The sequence below is a fragment of the Artemia sp. Qi Xiang Cuo genome, chromosome 1 (genome assembly GCF_049724085.1).
Source record: "Artemia sp. Qi Xiang Cuo chromosome 1, ASM4972408v1, whole genome shotgun sequence".
Lineage (NCBI taxonomy): Eukaryota > Metazoa > Arthropoda > Branchiopoda > Anostraca > Artemiidae > Artemia > Artemia sp. Qi Xiang Cuo.
The window spans coordinates 89,948,639-89,969,616 of NC_142794.1; the positions used below are offsets into that span (position 1 = coordinate 89,948,639).

Here is a 20,978-nt window from a genome sequence, read left to right on the forward strand (position 1 = left end):
CTTTTCATTTCGATTCAACGCCATACGGAACTATTTTTGAGGGAAATAGGGCTATTTTTTTAATTTCTATAAGCATGTTTTTGGAATAAACTTAAATCTTTAAGATTATAGGGAATGTAAGTTGCCATTTTCATTTAGCTTTAAACAGCAATTCGTTCTCATTTGATAGATTTTTTAAATACGTATTTTAATTTTCAGTTTTTATGGGGTGAACTTATTTTGCATTTAGATTGCATCTGACGCAACAAACTTAATAATATAATTTCTTTTAAGCTTTATTTCAGTGTTTGGCCATTAAACTTCGACTTTATCTGCCTAGGTTTCATCTGAAGCTGCAACCATGATTTGAAAGATGTGTGTGTTCTATTATACTGTCAAAAGATGCAGGTGATATGATCTTGAATATTAAAAAAAGGTTTTGTCAAAAATTGCATTATCTCTATAATGTTTCGAAGAACAAAAGATACAGATCACTGTTTCCAATGTGAAAAGATAAATTTCTTCGTTGCTCAAAATGAGGGACTGTAATTTTACTTTGTATGGTTTTGGCTAAGCTGATTCCAATGTTAAAGTTAAACCAAAATCCTGTGATTTCAAGCTACAATTCGAAATTCTCATAAATTGGTTTTCACAATATACTTTTACCATTAATATTAATCGAAAAAAGGTTCCTGTGTAGAAAGCGGTAAGTGCGCGACAATTGTACTGCAAAGGTCTTTATGAAAACAGGTTTATGCTGTCTTGTGATGTATAAACAAACGGTTTCTCACTCCGGGAATTATAATTAAACTTTAGTTTTTTGGGGTTTAAGGGGTGCTAAAAGATACCTAGGTTGGGTTAGGTTAGGTTACGTATTTAATATATGCTATGCTTTACCCCCTTCCCCCTAATGTGCAAATATGTAGCCCAAATTTGTTTCTGAACTATTATATTTTTGTCCTTTTTTAATTTTAATAGCATTAACGAAACTTCCCTTATTGCGCGATTACCGTTTTCTACACAAGTAGGCTAATCGAAAAAATAGTTAATATCTCTGAATCAGCTTTAAAATGTGATTATTCCGAACCTATTTTTTTTAACACTTTTAAAATTAATGGTTTCCACAGTTTGTTTTTTACTAGATTCGGTTTCTGACTTCTTAATCAGCCTGTGACAATGTACGTAATTAAAAAAAAAAAAAGAACTCCCAATAGAGTGAGAAATTTTGACAAAAATGTCCGCATCAAATTCAACATATTAGAGAACTCCACTGAAAATGAGAATCAGTGACATTTTTCCAATAAGAACGATAATGGGCACGCGTTTATTTGTTCGTTTTCCCCCCCAAGTGATTGTATAGAAATGAGAGTCAACAAAAGAAGGCTCGCTTGAACGACAATTCTGATGTCCTTTTGATATAGCTAGACAAATTCTGCTGCAGAAAAGAGGTGTTTTCTGACTATCTTAGCTATGATTTGGTTTCAGTTTTTAAAACTACTGCTGTTTCATCCAGCTACTGATTTAGAGAATAAACAAAAAATTGGATTTTATAGAATAAATTTAGGCCACCAATAAAATAGTTTAGATCTACTACTAAAAAATCAATCAAAATTCATTTCCACTGGTGGGCATGATTTATTTTCTAAGTCTACCCAGTTTCTGTCTTTTTACAATATAGACCTGACAGTTTCATGCAAGTCACAAATATTAGGCAAAAAGCTAGGCTGCATTTGTTAGCCACCTCGTAAATAGTTGGCCAACTACAAGTACCATCACTATTAATAACATATCCTCAAATGTTCTGAAGCCTATATTCCTGTAAATGATTCTTCTCTATCCATTCCAGCTATTCAAAACTTCACTCTTCCCCCCTCCCATTAACTTTTAATTTTAACTGTGCCCCCCCCCCAGTATTTTGACAAAATTATGTCACTGGATCAGCCACGTTTCTTTGTTACCTTATTGTCTGATATACAGCTTATTGTCTGTCATGATAAATACTTATAATTTATTTCTATTTTTTTTTTTAAAGAACTCACATTTCAGGGTCATTTCATTACCGCAACCTCTAATATTCTAATCTTAATTTGCACTTTTTTCATATTTTTCCTTACTTTTTTTTCAACTGTATAATGGCTATTGCACTTTTCATATCATGCCAGGGACGTCGTTTGGGGGTGTCAAGAGGAGGCTGTTGCCCCCTCAATAAAGTGGAGAGTAAATAATTATACATCCCATGCCCTTGGACTATCCGGATATGGACCCATCTTGCCCCCTCAATAAACATGCTGAAGATTCGCCCCTGTATCATGCCATGTAATCTCTTATCAATTTGGATTGCTCCATTAAAATTCCAGCAGTAATAAAGAAATAGCAACAATGTGTTGTTTAAATGGCAAAGTATACCCACTCTCGCTCTTTTCAGACATCTTTTCCTGCTTTGCTTCACAAACACACATTTACGCAGCACTAACTAGCCATAAAATTGAACATGAAGAATTAATAGTAGTGCCAACGTTGGTAAAACGAAGCTTTCGCTGATGTGAAATTACTGGCAACATTTAGAGAACATATCAACGAATGTTCAATCGTTTTAGCAGGAAGATAAATCTACAAAATTGAAATCAACCTTACTTTCTAGCATCTATTGAAATAGAATATTCTAATAATTAATATTCAGCCTCAAAAATACTTAAATTTCAACCAAGTTGATAGGATTCAAATCGAGTAAATCCATTGATGATATAAAAGATAATGTAAAATTGTGTGCAATAAAACGAAAGATTCCAGAAATTTTTAGAAAAGATGGTCTCCCCCCTCCATATTTCCAAAAATAGTGTTTACAAAAACAGTGGTAGACTAAAAATGTTACCTTTTTTGGATTTGGTCTTTCCCTCCAATGATTAAAAAAAAATAATAAAACCTGATTTGAATATCTTCCTCTCGTTTAAAATGAAAAACTACAAATTACAATTAAATTGCAAATAAGGATCAATTTTGAATCCAGGTAGAAATTAGGCACAAAAAATGAGCCCGTAATGATTTATAGTATCTAAGAAGTAAACAAAATTATTTATATTTTAATTAATAATATATATTTTTATAATATATTTCAAAATGATATTTTGAAATATTTGAAATTAGTTTGATATAATATTTTTATAATATTTTATAATATATTTCAAAATTTATAATATATATTTTTAATAATATATATTTCAAAATGATATATATTTTAATTCTACTATTACTACTATTACAACTCACCTCGGCACCAAGCAGCCTGATAAGATATGATAAGATTTTATTCATTATCCCTAAACATACAAAAATAAACTGTGCTAGTCCCCCCAAAGGTTCCTTGGCCTGTAATTAGGGGAGTATATACGGATCACAATCTCGGAGAACAATAGCCAATTACTTATTTAGATAAAAAGACAAGAAAAGAAACAGTACAAAAAAAAACAAAAAAAAAAACAAGCATCAATAAAGCATAACATATTTCATTTCTCTGTATATTATTCTCAAATCAAAGAGGTGATCTTCATACCCTTCTACAATCCACTGGTCACAATCAGATTATACAGAAAAAAAAGAAAAGAAAAACAGAAATGAAAAACAATTAAATGAAAAACTATTGCCAAACATTCAAAACACAAAAGTAAGCCACAAGAAAGGCTGCGTATAAGGCACAAAGAAAAAACACTTATACTCACAGTCACAGAAAGAAGAGCAGAAAGGAGAAGAAAAGAAAATATAAATAAATAAAGACTATAAAGTAAAGTTTATTTAGGAAATATTAAAACTTTATTCAGGAAAAAGGAGGGAAAATTAATCACGTAAAAACAAAAAAAATTTACTAGTCTTTTGAAGGTCATCAGACTACTCCTGAGGCTTTTCCATCCCAATCTATTCAAAGCCTCCCTCTGTAAATCCTACCAAGAAGTTCCCATTTCCTTTAAATTTTTCTTTATGACTTCCTCCCACACCAACCACGTACGACCTGCTTTCCATTTACCCCTAGAAGGTTGGCGATAAAGGTTGGCAATCTGCCATCCTTCATCTGCTGAACGAGCCCTGGCCATCTAAACCCTTCTCTCATTATAGCTCTGAGGAAGGGATTGAACCGCACTTTTCGTACAGCCTACTGTTTGAAATACAATCAGTGGGCCGGGTACCCAGTGAAATCCGTAGGCTAGTTCTCTGGGAGACATCTAGCGAATCTTCGTCCGCTTTTCGGAGCGCCCATGCTTTGGAGCCATGTTTGACCACTGTCATCACTGTAGTTTCCAATATTATAATCTTAGTTTGCAGACTTATCTCTCTATTCTTCTAAACTTTTTAAACCGTGTTAAAAAAAATAAAAACCCCAAACCTTGGCTATTCTACTTTTAACACCTTCACTGCTCTTACCATCCTTACTAATAATACTACCAAGGTAAGTGAAGCTGTCCACTTGATCAATCTTTTCGTTAACCAACGTCACCTTTTCATCTTCACTTATTCCTACCCTAAGCGACAGTCTTCTTAACATTAATTTTCAAACCTATTCTGGTACCTTGAACTCGCAAAACTCCAAAAGTTCATTCATTTTACTCAAACAATCATCTAGGATGCTTAAATCATTAGCATAATCTGAGTCCAGGAGATTTTTCCTCTCCATTTGATACCGTGGTCTCCCATTACCTTTCATGTGTTCTTTAAGACAAAGTCCATCAAAATGATCCATATAAAGGGGGATAGAACACAATCCTGCTTAACTCTTAATTGAATAAAAAACCACCTGCTAACCTCACTTCCTACCTTAACCGCAACAGTGTTATTCTCGTAAATATCACAAATTACTTTAATGTATTCTGTCTGGTATACCATACAAGGATGAGACCTTCGCTTAAGCTCTCCGATCAACAGGATAGAACACTTGCTCATAATCTATAAAACTGAGGACTAAAGGTGTCGGATAAATTAGGCACTTCTCAATTATTAACCTAAGAGTTAAAATTTAGTCGACACATCCTCTACCTTTTCTAAAACTGCGCTGTTCTTCTCTTATAACTTTGTCTACAGCATCTCTCAGTCTAGAAAGTATCATATTATTAAGTAATTTGCTACTTACAGAGACTATAGATAGATAGATAGATAATTTAATACGAAATATCACAAAACGGATAAATAATCGCATTTACAAAAAAAATTATGAAAACTATTTGTTGTAATTTTCAGTGAAGTACTGTCGGAATGAATTTTTGTAGCGTTTCGTGGCACTTGGATTGCTTGGTTGTAGTTGGTTTGTGTGGCGGGTCTTTGGTCGGTTATCTTGTCTGATATCAGGTGGGAGAAGGTCGCGGTGTTTGGGGGAAGTCAAGATGGACTGGCCAAAGCTCATGAGGAGCTCGTGTCTTCTTTGTTCAAGTGTTGTGAGTTCTAGCTTCGCCAGACATTCCTCATAGGGCAATTGGCTGTCTCCTAGAATGATGCGCAAGGCTCTCTTTTGAATTGTTTCGAGCTTATTGCTCTGCTCTTTTGTGAGACCAGGATGCTAGACTAGACTAGACTAATGCCTCGATAATTACCCCACTCACTCTTATCACATTTCTTATACAGTGGATTAATTAAGGTTTTTCTAAAATTGCTAGGAACTTCCTATTTTCCAAAAATCATATTCATAATTTTCAGTAACTTAATTCTAACCTCAGAGCCACCATATTTAAGAAACTCATTTACCACACTATCAGCACCTGGAGCCTTATAATTTTCTGATCCTTTTAGTACTACTGTGGCTAATTCTTCCTCACAAAACAAATCTTCCTTCACATCCAAGGTATCACAAACTTTTTTATTTTCTTCTATATCTTTTCCTGCAACTCTATCTCGGTTTAGCAAATTCTCTAAATGTTCTGCCCATCTCTCTTTAACTCTTTCTTAATCACTAATTGTGGTCCCGACTACAAAAATCAACGACAATAAAACAAAGGTAAATTGTCTGTTAAACTGAACCCACCCAATAAGTGAAGTTATATTAATCCTATTGAAATATGCCGAATCATTATGTTTTGTCACTCTAAATCAAAGTATAAACACATACAACAAGTACTGACAAAACCTATCCTCTCCACACAAAAAAAAGTGACCCTTTGTCCGCGTCTCCGGAGACGATTCCATACCTATGCGAACCTGGCACCTAAATTTTTCAAGTTCCGTAGGTGATTATACTTGTTCCGTAAAAGCTGTATTAAATCTAATTTATTGCCTCGGAGCGATTAAGTAGTACAACTTTTCCCCTCTAGAGGCGCTGAGGTACGCGGGGTCACTTTTGGAGAGTTTTGTCAGTACTTTTTCAGTATGTTTTTATACTTTGCTCCAAATAAGCAAATCACTTGGTAAAATAAGGAGGGGATAAAAACTTAGAGACAGAGAGGGGGAAGACGAAAATAGCAAGGAAAAAAAGGAGAGAAAGAGAAGTAAAAAATAAAGGGAGATATTTGACAAAGATATGCGGATAGAGCTAATTGGAAACTGAATTTGAACATTCATGTTTCAAACAGTTCATAGTAACGAATTGTAAGTAAGGAGTGACCCTGCTCAATAGTAACCGAAACTCGAAAAAACGGAATTTTGATACCAGTGGATATATCAAAAGAATCGGCTTATTATGCTGATTTTATATATATATATATACAAGTTTCAGTAAGTTTAGTCTTATCGATTAAAGGCTACGAGCCTAAGATAATTTACCTGATGTTTTCGAATAAAGGGGAAAACACCCCCTAAAAGTATTAGAATCTAAATGAAAATCACACAATCAGCTTCAGCGTTTCAGAGAATTCTACTGTAGTGGTTTCAAGCTCCTATCTGCAAAAATGTGGAATTTTGTATTTTCCGCCAGAAGAAAGATCACGGATGCGTGTTTTTTTGTTTTTTTTCCAGATATGATTGTATAGACCCAGTGGTCCTAGAATATCGTGAGAGCGCTCATTTGAGCGGAAATTAGAATTTCTAGCACCCTTTTTAAGTGAACAAAAAGATTGGAGGGCAACCTGGCCCCCTCCCCGCCCCTTTTCTCCCAAAGTCGTCCAATCAAAATTTTGAGATAGCCATCTTGCTCACCGTAGTTGAAAGGCAAAATAACTATGTCTTTGGATATAACATTACCCCATCCCCCCAGCCCCATGGGAAAGGTCATTAAGTCATAAAATTTGCCCTTTTTACATGTAGTATTTGTTATTGTGAAGTATATATACATTTTCGGGTGGGGGTGGGGGGGGTGAATTTTTTGCTGGGGGTTTTTCCACGGGTGAATTTTCTATGGGGAGGTAAGTTTCCAGGGGTTGGACTTGTCAGGGGAAATTTGTCAGAATTCCTGTACAAAATTCTTTTTAAATGTCTTGCTTTCTCTTTACCGTCTCAATTTTACGAGTGGAGTTTTTAAGGGTATTTTTCGGGGTAAATTTACACTGAGATTGAGTTGTCTAGAGAATATTCTCGTGGGGATGGGGATACCTCTGTGGAGGTGGGGTCAGATTTCCTGGCATTACTTGAAAATGATAAGAAATTCAATAAAAAAAACAAGTTTTTTCAGCTGAAAGTAAGAAGCAATATTAAAACTTAAAACGAACAGAAATTATTACGTATATGAAGGGGAGTACCACCTCCTCAACACCTCGCTCTTTTCGCTGAAGTTTGAATTTTGTTCCAATTCTTTAAGAACGACTCCTGAAACACAAGGGTCGTTTCACTAGAACCAAAGGAAACTTTTTTAAAAGTACCAAAAAAATTTAGCGTAAAAAGCAAAGTGTTGAGGAGGGGGCAATCCCCTTCATACACGTAATAATTTCTGTTACGTAATAATTTCTGTCGTAATAGTTTTACGCGTGGAGTTTTTAAGGGTAATTTTTCGGGGTAAATTTTCACCGTGATTGAATTGTCTAGAGGGTATTCTCATGGGGACGAAGATTTCTCTGTGGAGGTGGGGCCATATTTCAAGGTATTACTTAAAAACAATCAGAAATTAATTTTTTTTTAAGCAAGTTTTTTCAACTGAAAGTAAGGAGCAACATTAACACTTAAAACGAACATATGTTATCATGGGTATGAAGGGGATTGCCACCTCTTAAACACCTCGCTCTTTACGCTGAATTTTGTCCCAATTCTTTAATAACGACTCCTGAAACACAAGGGTCGTTTAATTAGAACCACAGGAAGCTTTTTGAAAAGCACTAAAAAAAAACTAGCGTAAGAATACTAGAGCACTTTCGCCCCTAGGCTAGCGTAAATTTCTGATTATTTTATTCAGTAAAGGGTTTTAATTTATTTCTACTGGTCTAAAAATTAATATGACCCTTTGAAAACGGCTTTTCCGGAAAGTCTTTTTCAGTCAATTTCCTAAGAAACTGGCTGCCTATGAATTAATATAATAATATAATATATAGTGACAACACGTCAATTATACACAACCTGTATAATTGATTATACAGGTTGTCTTCTCGCCCATTTTTAAATACGACCTACTTGAATAGAGGGAATAGCCGTACATTACTAGAATGTCTTAATATCGCTAAATTTAAACAAATAAAACTTTGAATTTCCCCTTTCTATCTCGTAGTTCTAGAATATGTCTCCGAAAGCATAAGTTTTTTATTGATTTCAAACCAATTTACTCAAAATTTGTGATCCACAGCTGTTTTTCAATTGAAAAAAAAAATGAAAAACAAATGAAAAATGAATTCAAATGAAAGAAAATATTTTTTTTTCAATTACTCTTACCCTCTTCCTGTTGCGCTTGGGTTTAAATTCTGGCTCCCACATAGCCATAGTGGGATCAAAGCAATAAAACCACCAGAAGACGTAGTAGTAAAATATTCACTTTTGAATTTCATTAGCAAAAGCTCTACAATGGTAGAAATTTCTGGAATTTTAATATTTCATTTTTAAATTTTTATAAGTATATTTTTCTCCTCCAATCGTCATCTTAAGCTAAAATTTCAAGTATGATGTGGCTCAGAAATGTTTTTATATATTTTTACGGCCCTAGGCCTGCTTCAAATTTATACTACCTACGATTTTACCTTACGAGCTAATTACGAGCGATTTTACCTTACGAGCTAATTACGAGCGATTTAACCTTACGAGCTAATTACGAGCGATTTTACCTTACGAGCGATTTTACCTTACGAGCAATTTCAAATATTAGCATTAGCTCATCCTGAGAAGAAGGCTAACACACCTATGTACTCACCTGTCCCACTGGAAAAATTATTACGGCTTAAAAAAACTTGTAGAATATTCATTTGAATTTCCCATTTAAATAACCAAAACCTTTGATTTCCGCTTTTTAGCTTGTATTTCTAGAATATGCCTACATTAGTGCATATTTTGGATTGTTTTCAATCCACTTTTTCCATAATACGCTCTAGCGAGGATTTTTGCCGATTTTCGTACGCTCCATGGGGAGAATTTTCAAAGAAGGACTTAGCAATACAAGAACAAAATTTAGCTATTTTTAAAAAATAAAAACAATTTAAATATACAAAAAATATTAAGCAACAGTATGTAAAGAACAAAATGAGTTTACAGAATTTTCAAACAAGAAAAATCACTTTAGCAGTTTTTGGTAACGACGAAAAAATTTACACAGTATTTTCAAATAGTCGAAAACACATGAACACAAATTTCCAAATTCGAAAATACGCAAAGAAAAACTGGAAAACTCTTCACTTTTGCCTGTACAATTTCGTGTCATTTTGAAAATTCTCCTCGTAGGTTAACTGTTTTTGTGTGTTTTCTCTCCACAACCCCCACAGCCATGTTTGATGCTGGGTCTCTGAAAAGGCTTAGGGTAATTGGGGTGAAACTTTGAGGAAATTTTGAAGGGATGCCAGACGCAATAAAACCTACCATGGGCATGATGGTTGTCGAAAGGGCATATCAGCAAGATCTAAGGCACTGCTGATGATGTTAAGTTGAAAAAATCAGGATGTGTTGAGGCGGGTGTTGAAGAGGGATTAGAGGGCAAGCAGACCCCTGCCCCTTTTAGATGTACCTCCTAGAGAAAAAACGAAGAGAATTTTCAAAACGATCATAATCACATCTTAGTCAACCAGTTGAAAAGATCACAAAAAGCTTGAAAGTTAGAACTGCAAAATTTTGAAATTTAGGCATAAAATCAATCAAATATGTAAGCTAATGTAGGTATATTTGATAAAAAAAGGTTAAAAAGCGGAAATTAAAGGCTTTCATTAATGTATTCATGGAATTGAGATAATTAACCTTTTAAGTTTTCATCCCTAATCGTCATGGAAATAAATAAAAAAATAGGTTTCCTGAAAAAGATGTAGTCCCTCTAAAAACAAGAGAAAGCCCCAACCTTGACGAAACCAAATTATTGGTATAAATTTTATTCATTGACCTTGTGCGATAGGAATGAACCTCACTTTGAACACACTTGAAAAGGAAGCGGACTTACTTTTGACACAACTATAGATGAAAAAACAGTATAAGAATCACGGAGAGCAGCCGCTGGAAGTATTTTCAATGTAAAATAAAAACTCATGTCACGATTCAGAAGGGCTTATATTAGAAGATTTTTCTAATAACAATATTTTGCAAAACTCAGACCGGACGAAGGTTTGAAGAGAAAGTCCCCAGCCATATTGAACTACAGTACCAAATATAGAGACGGATAAAACTAAAATATAATATACAAATTATTTCCTCCGTGATATTTAACTACTACAGTAGAGATGCTCGTCTGGATTTGCGTACGCCCCCGTACCAAACAGGTTTTCTGGTAGGTATAATCTGGTTTGGTAGTTACAATGGGGTTAGGTGGGTATAATCTGGTTTGGTTCAAGTTTTTCTGACACAATTTACTGAATTTCTATGTCATGATATACAAGTTTTTTTTTAGGTTAAATCCGTGTCAGAAAAACCGGTGTGTCTTTTTTAGTTGCCAAGTTTTTGTATGTTTTAAAAGAGCTTTAAGGGGTTTGAGAGACTCAGTTGCCGGCTTCCGAGTGGTTTTTGTTTACTTGGTGGTCATTAAAAACGAAATTTTTGTGTTAAATAAGTAGTTTTTGTATCTTTTAAAAGGGCTTTACGGGGTTTGAGAGACTCACTAGCCTTATTCTGTGTGGGTTTTCTTAAGTTGATGGTCATTAAAACCGAAATTTGTGTGTTAAATAAGTAGTTTTTCTATCTTTTAAAAGAGCTTTATGGGGTTTGAGAGACTCAGTTGCCTAATTCAGTGTAGTTTTTGTTATCGTTGTTGAAAATTATAAAGAGATTTTTGTGTTATTTCAGTATTTTTTTTTTCTTTTAATAGAGAATTAAGGTGTATGTGAGGCTCAGTTTACTGATTCCTTGTGGTGTTTGTTTACTTTGTGGTAGTTAAAACAGAAATTTTTGTGTTATATATGTAGTTTTTGTATCTTTTAAAAGAGCTTTAATGGGTTTGAGAGACTCAGTTGCCTGATTCTGTGTGGTTTTTCTTTACTTGTTGGTCATTAAAAACGAAATTTTTGTGTTAAATAAGTAGTTTTTGTATCTTTTAAAAGAGCTTTAAGGGGTTTGAGAGACTCAGTTGCCTGATTCCTTGTGGTTTTTCTTTACTTGGTGGTCAGTAAAAACGAAGTTTTTGTGTTAAATAAGTAGTTTTTGTATCTTTTAAAAGAGCTTTAAGGGGTTTGAGAGACTCAGTTGCCAGATTCCGTGTGGTTTTTCTTTACTTGATGGTCATTAAAAAAGAAATTTTTGTGTTAAATAAGTATTTTTTGTATCTTTTAAAAGAGCTTTACGGGGTTTGAGAGACTCAGTTGCCTGATTCCGTGTGGTTTTTCTTTACTTAGTGGTCATTAAAAACGAAATTTTTGTTTTAAATAAGTAGTTTTTGTATCTTTTAAAACCGCTTTACGGGTTTTGATAGACTCAGTTTCCGGTTTAATAGTAGTTTTTGTTTACTTGGTGGTCATTAAAAACGAAATTATTGTGTTTCGTAGGTGTGTGTTGTCTGAAACCTATGATTTGGGATGGTTAATTTGTTATTATTGACTTTTCAGAGCTATGATTGTTAGCCTTTCATGGTGTGTACTGTCAGAAAATTATGATTTGGGAGTTGTAGTTTGCTTTTTGGACTATTCAGAGCTAGGATTCTTAGTCCCTCATAGGTGTTTGTTGTCTGAGACCTATAGTTTGGGGTGAGTAGTTTGCTATTTCAGGCTTTTCTGAGCTAAGGTTTCTTATTATTTCGTAGGCGTGTGTTGTCTGAAACTTATGATTTTAGGTGTGTAATTTGCTATTTCCGACTTTTCATAGCCAGATTTCTTAGTGTTTTGTAGGTGTGTGTTGTCTGAAACCTATGATTTGGAGTGGGTGGTTTGCCATTTTTTGACTTTTCTGAGCTGGTTTTCTTAGCCTTTCATAGGGGTGTGTTGACTGAAGCCTATGATCTGGGATGGGTGGTTTGCTCTTTTTGACTTTTCTGAGCTACATTTCTTATTCTTTCTTAGGTGTGTATTGTCAGAAAATTATGATTTGGGATGTGTAGTTTGCATTTAGGACTTTTCAGAGCTACTGTTTGAGTCTTTTTGGTCTGTGTTTGTCTCCTTGGGGTCTTTGTGTCTCTTTGGGCTGTTTGTGTTTCTTTGGGCTTTGTGTGTCTCTTCGGGCTGTGTGTGTCATTTTGATCTGTGTCTCTTTCTTTTGGATGATTGTGTCTCTTAGGGACCGTGTGTGTCTCTTTGGGCTATGTGTGTCTCTTTGGGCTGTTTGAGTCATTTTGGTCTGTGTGTGTTTCTTTTGGCTGTTTGTGTCTCTTAGAGGCCATGTGTGTCTCTTTGGGCAATGTCTGTCTCTTTGGGGATGTTTGAATCTTTTTGGTATGTATGTGTCTGTATGGGCGTTTTTTGTCTCTTTGAGCTGTGTTTGTGTCTCTTTGTGCTTTGTGTGTCTCTTAGGACTGTGTGTATGTCTCTTTAGCGTGTGTGTGTGTCTCTTTGGGCTGTGTGTGTCTCTTTAGACTGTGTGTCTCTTTGGGCAGTTTGAATCTTTATGGTCTGTGTGTGTCTCTTTTGACTGTTTGTGCCGTTTTGGGCTTTGTGTCTCTCTGTTGGATGTGTGCATCTCTTTGGGCCGTGTACGTCTCTTTGAGCTGTATGTGTCTCTCTGGGCTATGGGTGTCTCTTTGTGATGTGTGTCGCTTTAGGCTGTGTGTGTCTCCTTGGACTGTGTGTCTTTTTTGGGGTGTCTGAGTCTTTTTGGTCTGTAAGTGTCTCTTTGGGCTGTTTGAGTCTTTTAGGTCGGTGTTTGTCTCTTTGGGTTGTGTTTCTCTTTGGGCTGTCTGTGTCTCTTTGTGCTGTTTGTGTCTCTTGAGGCTGTGGGTGTCCCTTTGGGCTGTGTGTCTCTTTGGTCTGTTTGAGTCTTTTTGGTCTGTTTGTGTGTCTCTTTGGGCTGTTCGAGTCTTGTTGGTCTGTGTTTACCTCTTTGGGCTGTTTTTGTCTCTTTGGGCTGTCTGTGTTTCTATGGGCTTTGTGCGTCTCTTTGAGCAGTGAGTCTCGTTGGACTGTTTGAGTCTTTTTGATCTGTTTGTATCTCTTTGGGCTGTTTGAGTCTTTTTGGGCTGTGTTTGTCTCTTTGGGCTGCGTTTGTTTCTTTGGGCTGTGTGTGTGTCTTTGTGCTATGTGTATCTCTTCGGGCTGTTTGAGTAAGTTTGGTCTGTGTGTGTTTCTTTTGGCTGTCTGTGTCTCTTAGGGACCGTGTGTGTCTCTTTGGGATATGTGTGCCTCTTTGGGGCGTTTGAATCTTTTGGTCTGTATGTGTCTGTATGGGCGTTTTTTGTCTAGTTGGGCGTTGTTTTTGTCTCTTTGGGCTTTTTGTTTCTATTAGGGCGGTGTTTGTATCTTTATCCTGTGTGTTTGTCTATTTTGGCTGTTTGTGTATCTTTATGCTGAGTGTTTCTTTGGGGAGTTTGAATCTTTTTGGTCTGTGTGTGTCTCTTTTGGCTTTTTGTGTCGTTTGGGGCTTTGTGTGTCTCTGTTGGATGTGTGCGTCTCTTTGGGCCGTTTGCATCTCTTTGAGCTGTATGTGTCTCTTGGGCTGTTTGAGTCATTTTGGTCTGTGTATGTTTCTTTTTGCTGTTTGTGTCTCTTAGAGGCAGTGTGTGTCTCTTTGGGCAATGTCTGTCTCTTTGGAGTGTTTGAATCTTTTTGGTATGTATTTGTCTGTATGGGCGTTTTTTGTCTCTTTTAGCTGTGTGTGTGTCTCTTTGGGCTTTGTGTGTATCTTCGTACTGTGTGTATGTCTCTTTAGCCTGTGTGTGTCTCTTTGGGCTGTGTGTGTCTCTTTGGGCTGTGTGTCTCTTTGAGCAGTTTGAATCTTTATGGTCTGTGTGTGTGTCTCTTTTTGACACACACTAATATCTTTTTGATATTAGTGCGTAAACTACAAACCGACAAAAATATCCGGAACTTTTTTTTTCTTATAGCCTTGAATTTGAAGACATTGTCGCCCTCCACTATAACTTTGCTAATACATCCTTCTGTCAATCAAGCCATCTCCTCCAAAACACTTTTCAGTCATTTTTTGTTAAAAAAAATTTTTATTTCAACTCACTCACATGGATTTTTCTACATTTGAACCAGATAATGCACACAATTTTCACATTTGATTGATCAACTTGGAAAAAGTTCAAATAGAATCGCTACTGATATGATATTAGTGCGTAAACTACAAACTGACAAAAATATCCAGAAATTGTTTTTTTCTTTTGGCCTTAACTTTGAAGACATTGTCGCCCTCCACTATAACTTCGCTAATACATCCTTCTGCCACTCAAGCCATCTCCCCCAAAACACTTTTCAGTCATTTCTTGTTAATTTTTTTTATTTCAACTCACCCACACGGGTTTTTCTACATTTGAACCAGAGAATGGAACTAAGTTTCACATTTGAACGATAGAATTGTATTTTCCATAATTTTCTTATAGGAAACTAGAGTTTATGATCAAAAACCCTTATTAGCTCAGATTCTACAGAAATAGTTTATTTTTCGATCCATACCTGGACTTAAGTTTCATCTATGAACCGACGAATTGTATTTTCCATAATTTTCTTACAAAAGTTTACGGTCGAAAACCCTTATTAAATTATATTTTTCTCTAGAAACTCGCCCTCCACTATAACTTCGCTAATACATACTTCTGCCAATCAACCCGCAGCCCAAAGAGACACCCACTGTCCAAAGAAACACAAACAGCCGAAAGAGACATACACAGTCCAAAAAGACTCAAAACAGCCCAAAGAGACACACATATCCCAAAGAGACACATACAGACCAAAAAGACACACACAGACCAAAAAGATTCAAACTGACCAAAGAGACACAGAGCCCAAAGAGACATACATACCCTTAAGAGACACAAAAAGCAAAAAGATACACAGACACAGCACGAATATAAACACAAAAAGAAAAGAGAGACACATACCCGCAAAAAAGTTTCAAACACCCCCAGTAGACACACATTGTTCAAAGAGACACACACAGGCGAAAGAAACACACAAAGAGCAAAATGACTCAAACAGTCCAAAGCGACACACATAGCCCAAAGAAATACAAACAGCCCAAAGAGACACAAACAGATCAAAAAGATTCAAACTACCCAAAGAGACACACAGCCTAAAGAGACACACACAGCCCAAAGAGACACACACGGGCTAAAGAGACACACACAGCCTGAAGAGACACACAAATCCCAAAGAGACACATACAGACCAAAAAGATTCAAACGCCCCAAAGAGACACACATAGCTCAAAGAGACACACATGACCCCTAAGAGACACAAACAGTCAAAAGAAACAAACACAGACCAAAATGACTCAAACAGCCCAAAGAGACATAAATAGTCCAAAGAAACACAAACAGCCCAAAGAGACACAAACAGCCCAAAGAGAAAAACACAGCCCCAAAAAGACTCAAACAGTCCAAAGAGACACAAACAGATCAAAAAGACTCAAACAGTCCAACGAGACACACAGCCCAAAGAGACGCACAAGGCCCAAAGAAACACACACAGTCCAAAGAGACACAAACAGCCCAAAGAGACAAACGCAGACCAAAAAGACTCAAACAGCCCCAAGAGACACACATACAGACCAAAAAGACTCAGACGCCCCAAAAAGACACACAGTCCAACGAAACACACACAGCCTAAAGAGACACGCATCAAAAAGAGACATCCACAGATCAAAGACACAAATACAGCTCAAAGAGACGTACAGGGCCCAAAGAGATGTACATATCCAACAGAGAGACACAAAGCCCAAAACGACACAAACAGCAAAAAGATACACACACAGAGACCATAAAGATTCAAACTGCTCAAAGAGACACACAGCCTAAAGAGACACACACAGCCCAAAGAGACACACACTGGCTAAAGAGAAATACACACAGTCCGAAGAGACACACAAAGCCAAAAGATACACACACACAGATAAAAGAGACAAAAAACGCCCATACAGACACATACATACCAAAAAGATTCAAACACTCCAAAGAGACAGACATTGTCCAAAGAGACACACATGGCCTCTAAGAGACACAAACAGCCAAAAGAAACATACACAGACCAAAATGACTCAAACAGTCCAAGAGACACATACAGCTCAAAGAGATTCACACGGCCCAAAGAGACGCACACATCCAACAGAGACAAACAAAGCCCAAAACGACACAAAAAGCCAAAAGAGACACACACAGACCAAAAAGATTCAAACAGCCCAAAGAGACACTCAGCCTAAAGAAACACACACAGCCTAAAGAGACACACACACAGGCTAAAGAGACACACACAGACCGAAGAGACACACAACGCCCAAAGACACACACACACCCCCCAAAGAGAAAAAAAACGCCCATACAGACACATACAGACCAAAAGATTCAAACGCCACAAAGAGGCACACATATCCCAAAGAGACACACACGGTCCCTAAGAGACACAGACAGCCAAAAGAAAGACACACAGACCAAAATGACTCAAACAGCCCAAAGAGACACACATAGCACAAAGAAACACAAACAGCCCAAAGAGACACAAACAGCCCAAAGAGACAAACACAGCCCAAAAAGACTCAAACAGCCCAAAGAGACACAAACAGATCAAAAATACTCAAACAGTCCAACGAGACACAGAGCCCAAAGAGACGCACAAAGCCCAAAGAAACACACAGAGCCCAAAGAGACACAAACAGCCCAAAGAGTTAAACACAGACCAACAGGACTCAAACATCCCAAAGAGACACACAAACAGACCAAAAAGACTCAAACAGTCCACAGAGACAAACATCCCAAAGTGAGACACACAGCCTCAAGAGACACAAACAGCTTAAAGAGACACAGACAGCCCAAAGAGAAACACAACCCAAAGAGACAAACACCTACCTAAAAGACTCAAACAGCCCAAAGAGACACTTAAAGACCAAAAAGACTCAGACACCCCAACAAAGACACACAGTCCAAGGAGACACACACAGCCTAAAGCGACACACATCACAAAGAGACCCCCATAGCCCAGAGAGACACATACAGCTCAAAGAGACGTACACGGCCCAAAGAGATGCACACATCAACAGAGAGACACAAAGCCCAAAACGGCACAAACAGTCAAAAGAGACACACACAGACCATAAGATTCAAACTGCCCAAAGAGACACAGCCTAAAGAGACACACACAGCCCAAAGAGACACACACACAGGCTAAAGAGACATACACACAGTCCAAAGAGACACACAAAGCCCAAAGAGACACACACACAGCTCAAAGAGACATGAAACACCCATACAGACACATACAAACCAAAAAGATTCAAACATCCCCAAAGAGACAGACATTGCCCAAAGAGACACACATGGCCTCTAAGAGACACAAACAGCCAAAAGAAACACACACAGACCAAAATGACTCAAACAGCCCAAGAGACACATACAGCTCAAAGAGATGCACACGGCCCAAAGAGACGCACACATCCAACAGAGACACACAAAGCTCAAAACGACAAAAAAAAAGCCAAAATAGACACACACAGACCGAAAAGACTCAAACTTCCCAAAGAGACACACACCCTAAATAGACACACACAGCCCAAAGAGACACACACACAGGCTAAAGACACACACACAGCCTTAAGAGACACACAAACCCCAAAGAGACACACACACAGCCAAAAGATACAAAAAACGCCCATACAGACACATACAGACCAAAAGATTCAAACGCCCCAAAGAGACACACATAGCCCAAAGAGACACACACGGTCCCTAAGAGACACAAACATCCAAAAGAAAGACACACAGATCAAAATGACACAAACGGCCCAAATAGACACACAAAGCCCAAAGAGACACACACGGTCCCTAAGAGACACAAGCATCCAAAAGAAAGACACACAGATCAAAATGACACAAACAGCCCAAAGAGACACACATAGCCCAAAGAAACACAATCAGCCCAAAGAGACACAAAGACCCCAAGGAGACAAACACAGACCAAAAAGACTCAAACAGTAGCTCTGAAAAAACCTAAAAGCAAACTACACATCCCAAATCATAATTTTCTGACAATACACACCTATGAAAGAGTAAGAAATCTAGCTCAGAAAATTCAAAAATAGCAAACCACCCATCACAGATCATAGTATTCAGTCAACACACACCTATGAAAGGCTAAGAAAACCAGCTCAGAAAAGTAAAAAAATGGCAAGCCACCCACTCCAAATCATATTTTTCCGACAACACACACCTACGAAAGACTAAGAAATCTGGTTATGAAAAGTCGGAAATAGCAAATTACACACCTCAAATCATAAGTTTCAGACAACACACGCCTACGAAATACTAAGAAACCTTAGCTCAGAAAAGCCTGAAATAGCAAACTACTCACCCCAAACTATAGGTTTCAGACAACAAACACCTATGAGGGACTAGGAATCCTAGCTCTGAAAAGTCCAAAAAGCAAACTACAAATCCCAAATCATAATTTTCTGACAGCACACACCTATCAAGGGCTAAGAAACCTAGCTCTGAAAAGTCAATAATAGCAAATTAACCATCCCAAATCATAGGTTTCAGACAACACACACCTACGAAACACAATAATTTCGTTTTTAATGACCACCAAGTAAAGAAAAACCACACGGAATCAGGCAACTGAGTCTCTCAAACCCCGTAAAGCTCTTTTAAAAGATACAAAATTACTTATTTAACACAAAAATTTCGTTTTTAATGACCACCAAGTAAAGAAAAACCACACGGAAACAGGCAACAGAGTCTCTCAAACCCCTTAAAGCTCTTTTATAAGATACAAAAATTGCTTATTTAACTCTAAAATTTAGTTTTTAATTACAACCAAGTAAACACAAACCACAAGGAAATAGGAAACAGAGTCTCTCAAACCACGTAAAGCTCTTTTAAAAGATACAAAAACTACTTATTTAACACAAAAATTTCGTTTTTAATGACCACCAAGTAAAGAAAAACCACAAGGAATCAGGCAACTGAGTCTCTCAAACCCCTTAAAGCTCTTTTAAAATATACAAAAATTACTTATTTAACACAATAATTTAGATTTTATTGACCACCAAGTAAAGAAAAACCACACGGAAACAGGCAACTGAGACTCTCAAACCACTTATAGCTATTTTAAAAGTTAAAAAAAGTACTTATTTAACACAAAAAATTTCGTTTTTAATGACCACAAAGTAAAGAAAAACTACTCGGAATCAGGCAACTGAGTCTCTCAAACCCCTTAAAGCTCTTTTAAAAGATACCAAAACTACTTATTTAACACAAAAATTTCGTTTTTAATGACCACCAAGTAAAGGAAAACCACACGTAATAAGGCAACTGAGTCTCTGAAACCCCATAAAGATCTTTTAAATGATACAAAAACTACTAATTTAACCCAAAATTTTTTTTTTAAATTACCACCAAGAAACGAAAAACCACGATTAAATAGGCAAATTATTCTATAAACCCCCTTAATTATCTTTTTTATTTTAAATATTATTCTTATTTAAAAATATTATTTCGTTTTTATTTAGCACCCTGTAAATTAAATCCACTTGGACTTAGGCAACTGAGTCTCTCAATCCCCTTAAAGCTCTTTTAAAATATACAAAAACTACTTATTTATAACAAAAATTTCGTTTTTAATGACCACCAATTAAAGAAAAACCACACGGAATCAGGCAACTGAGCCTATAAAACCCCGTAAATCTATTTTAAAAGATACAAAAACTAATTATTTAAAAAAAAAATTTCGTTATTATTTACCACCAAAAAAACAAAAACCACACGGAAACAGGCAACTGAGTCTCTCAAACCCCTTAAAGCTCTTTTAAAAGATACAAAAACTACTTATTTAACACAAAAATTTCGTTTTTAATGACCGCCAAGTTAAGAAAAACCACACAGAATAAGGCAAGTGAGTCTCTCAAACCCCGTAAAGCCCTTTCAAAAGAAACAAAAACTACTTATTTAACACAAAATTTTCGTTTTTAACGACCCCCAAGTAAACAACAACTACTCGGAATCAGGCAACTGAGTCTCTCAAACCCCTTAAAGCACTTTTAAAAGATACAAAAATTACTTATTTAACACAAAAATTTCGTTTTTAATGACCACCAAGTAAAGAAAAACCACACGGAATCAGGCAACTGAGTCTCTCAAACCCCTTAAAGCCCTTTTAAAAGATACAAAAATTACTTATTTAACACAATAATTTCGTTTTTAATGACCGCAAAGTAAACAAAAACCACTCTGAAACCGGCAACTGAGTCTCTCAAACCCCTTAAAGAACTTTTAAAAGATATAAAAAGTACTTATTTAACACAAAAATTTTTTTTTTAACGACCACCAAATAAAGAAAAACTACTCGGAATCCGGCAACTGAGTCTCTCAAACCCTTTAAAGCTCTTTTAAAAGATACAAAAACTACTGATTTAACATA

The 20,978-nt window shown here is 36.4% G+C and overlaps 1 protein-coding gene across 1 annotated transcript in view; it reads right to left on the reverse strand.

The window, feature by feature from the left end:
- Positions 1–2,475, reverse strand: part of LOC148956901 (uncharacterized) — a 36,747-nt gene extending 34,272 nt beyond the window's left edge. The window contains exon 1 of the mRNA XM_089096792.1: positions 2,390–2,475. Coding sequence (XP_088952918.1) covers positions 2,390–2,438 — 49 coding nt within the window. The 5' untranslated portion in view covers positions 2,439–2,475. The remainder of the gene's footprint in view (positions 1–2,389) is intronic.
- Between the last annotated feature and the right edge of the window lie 18,503 nt (positions 2,476–20,978).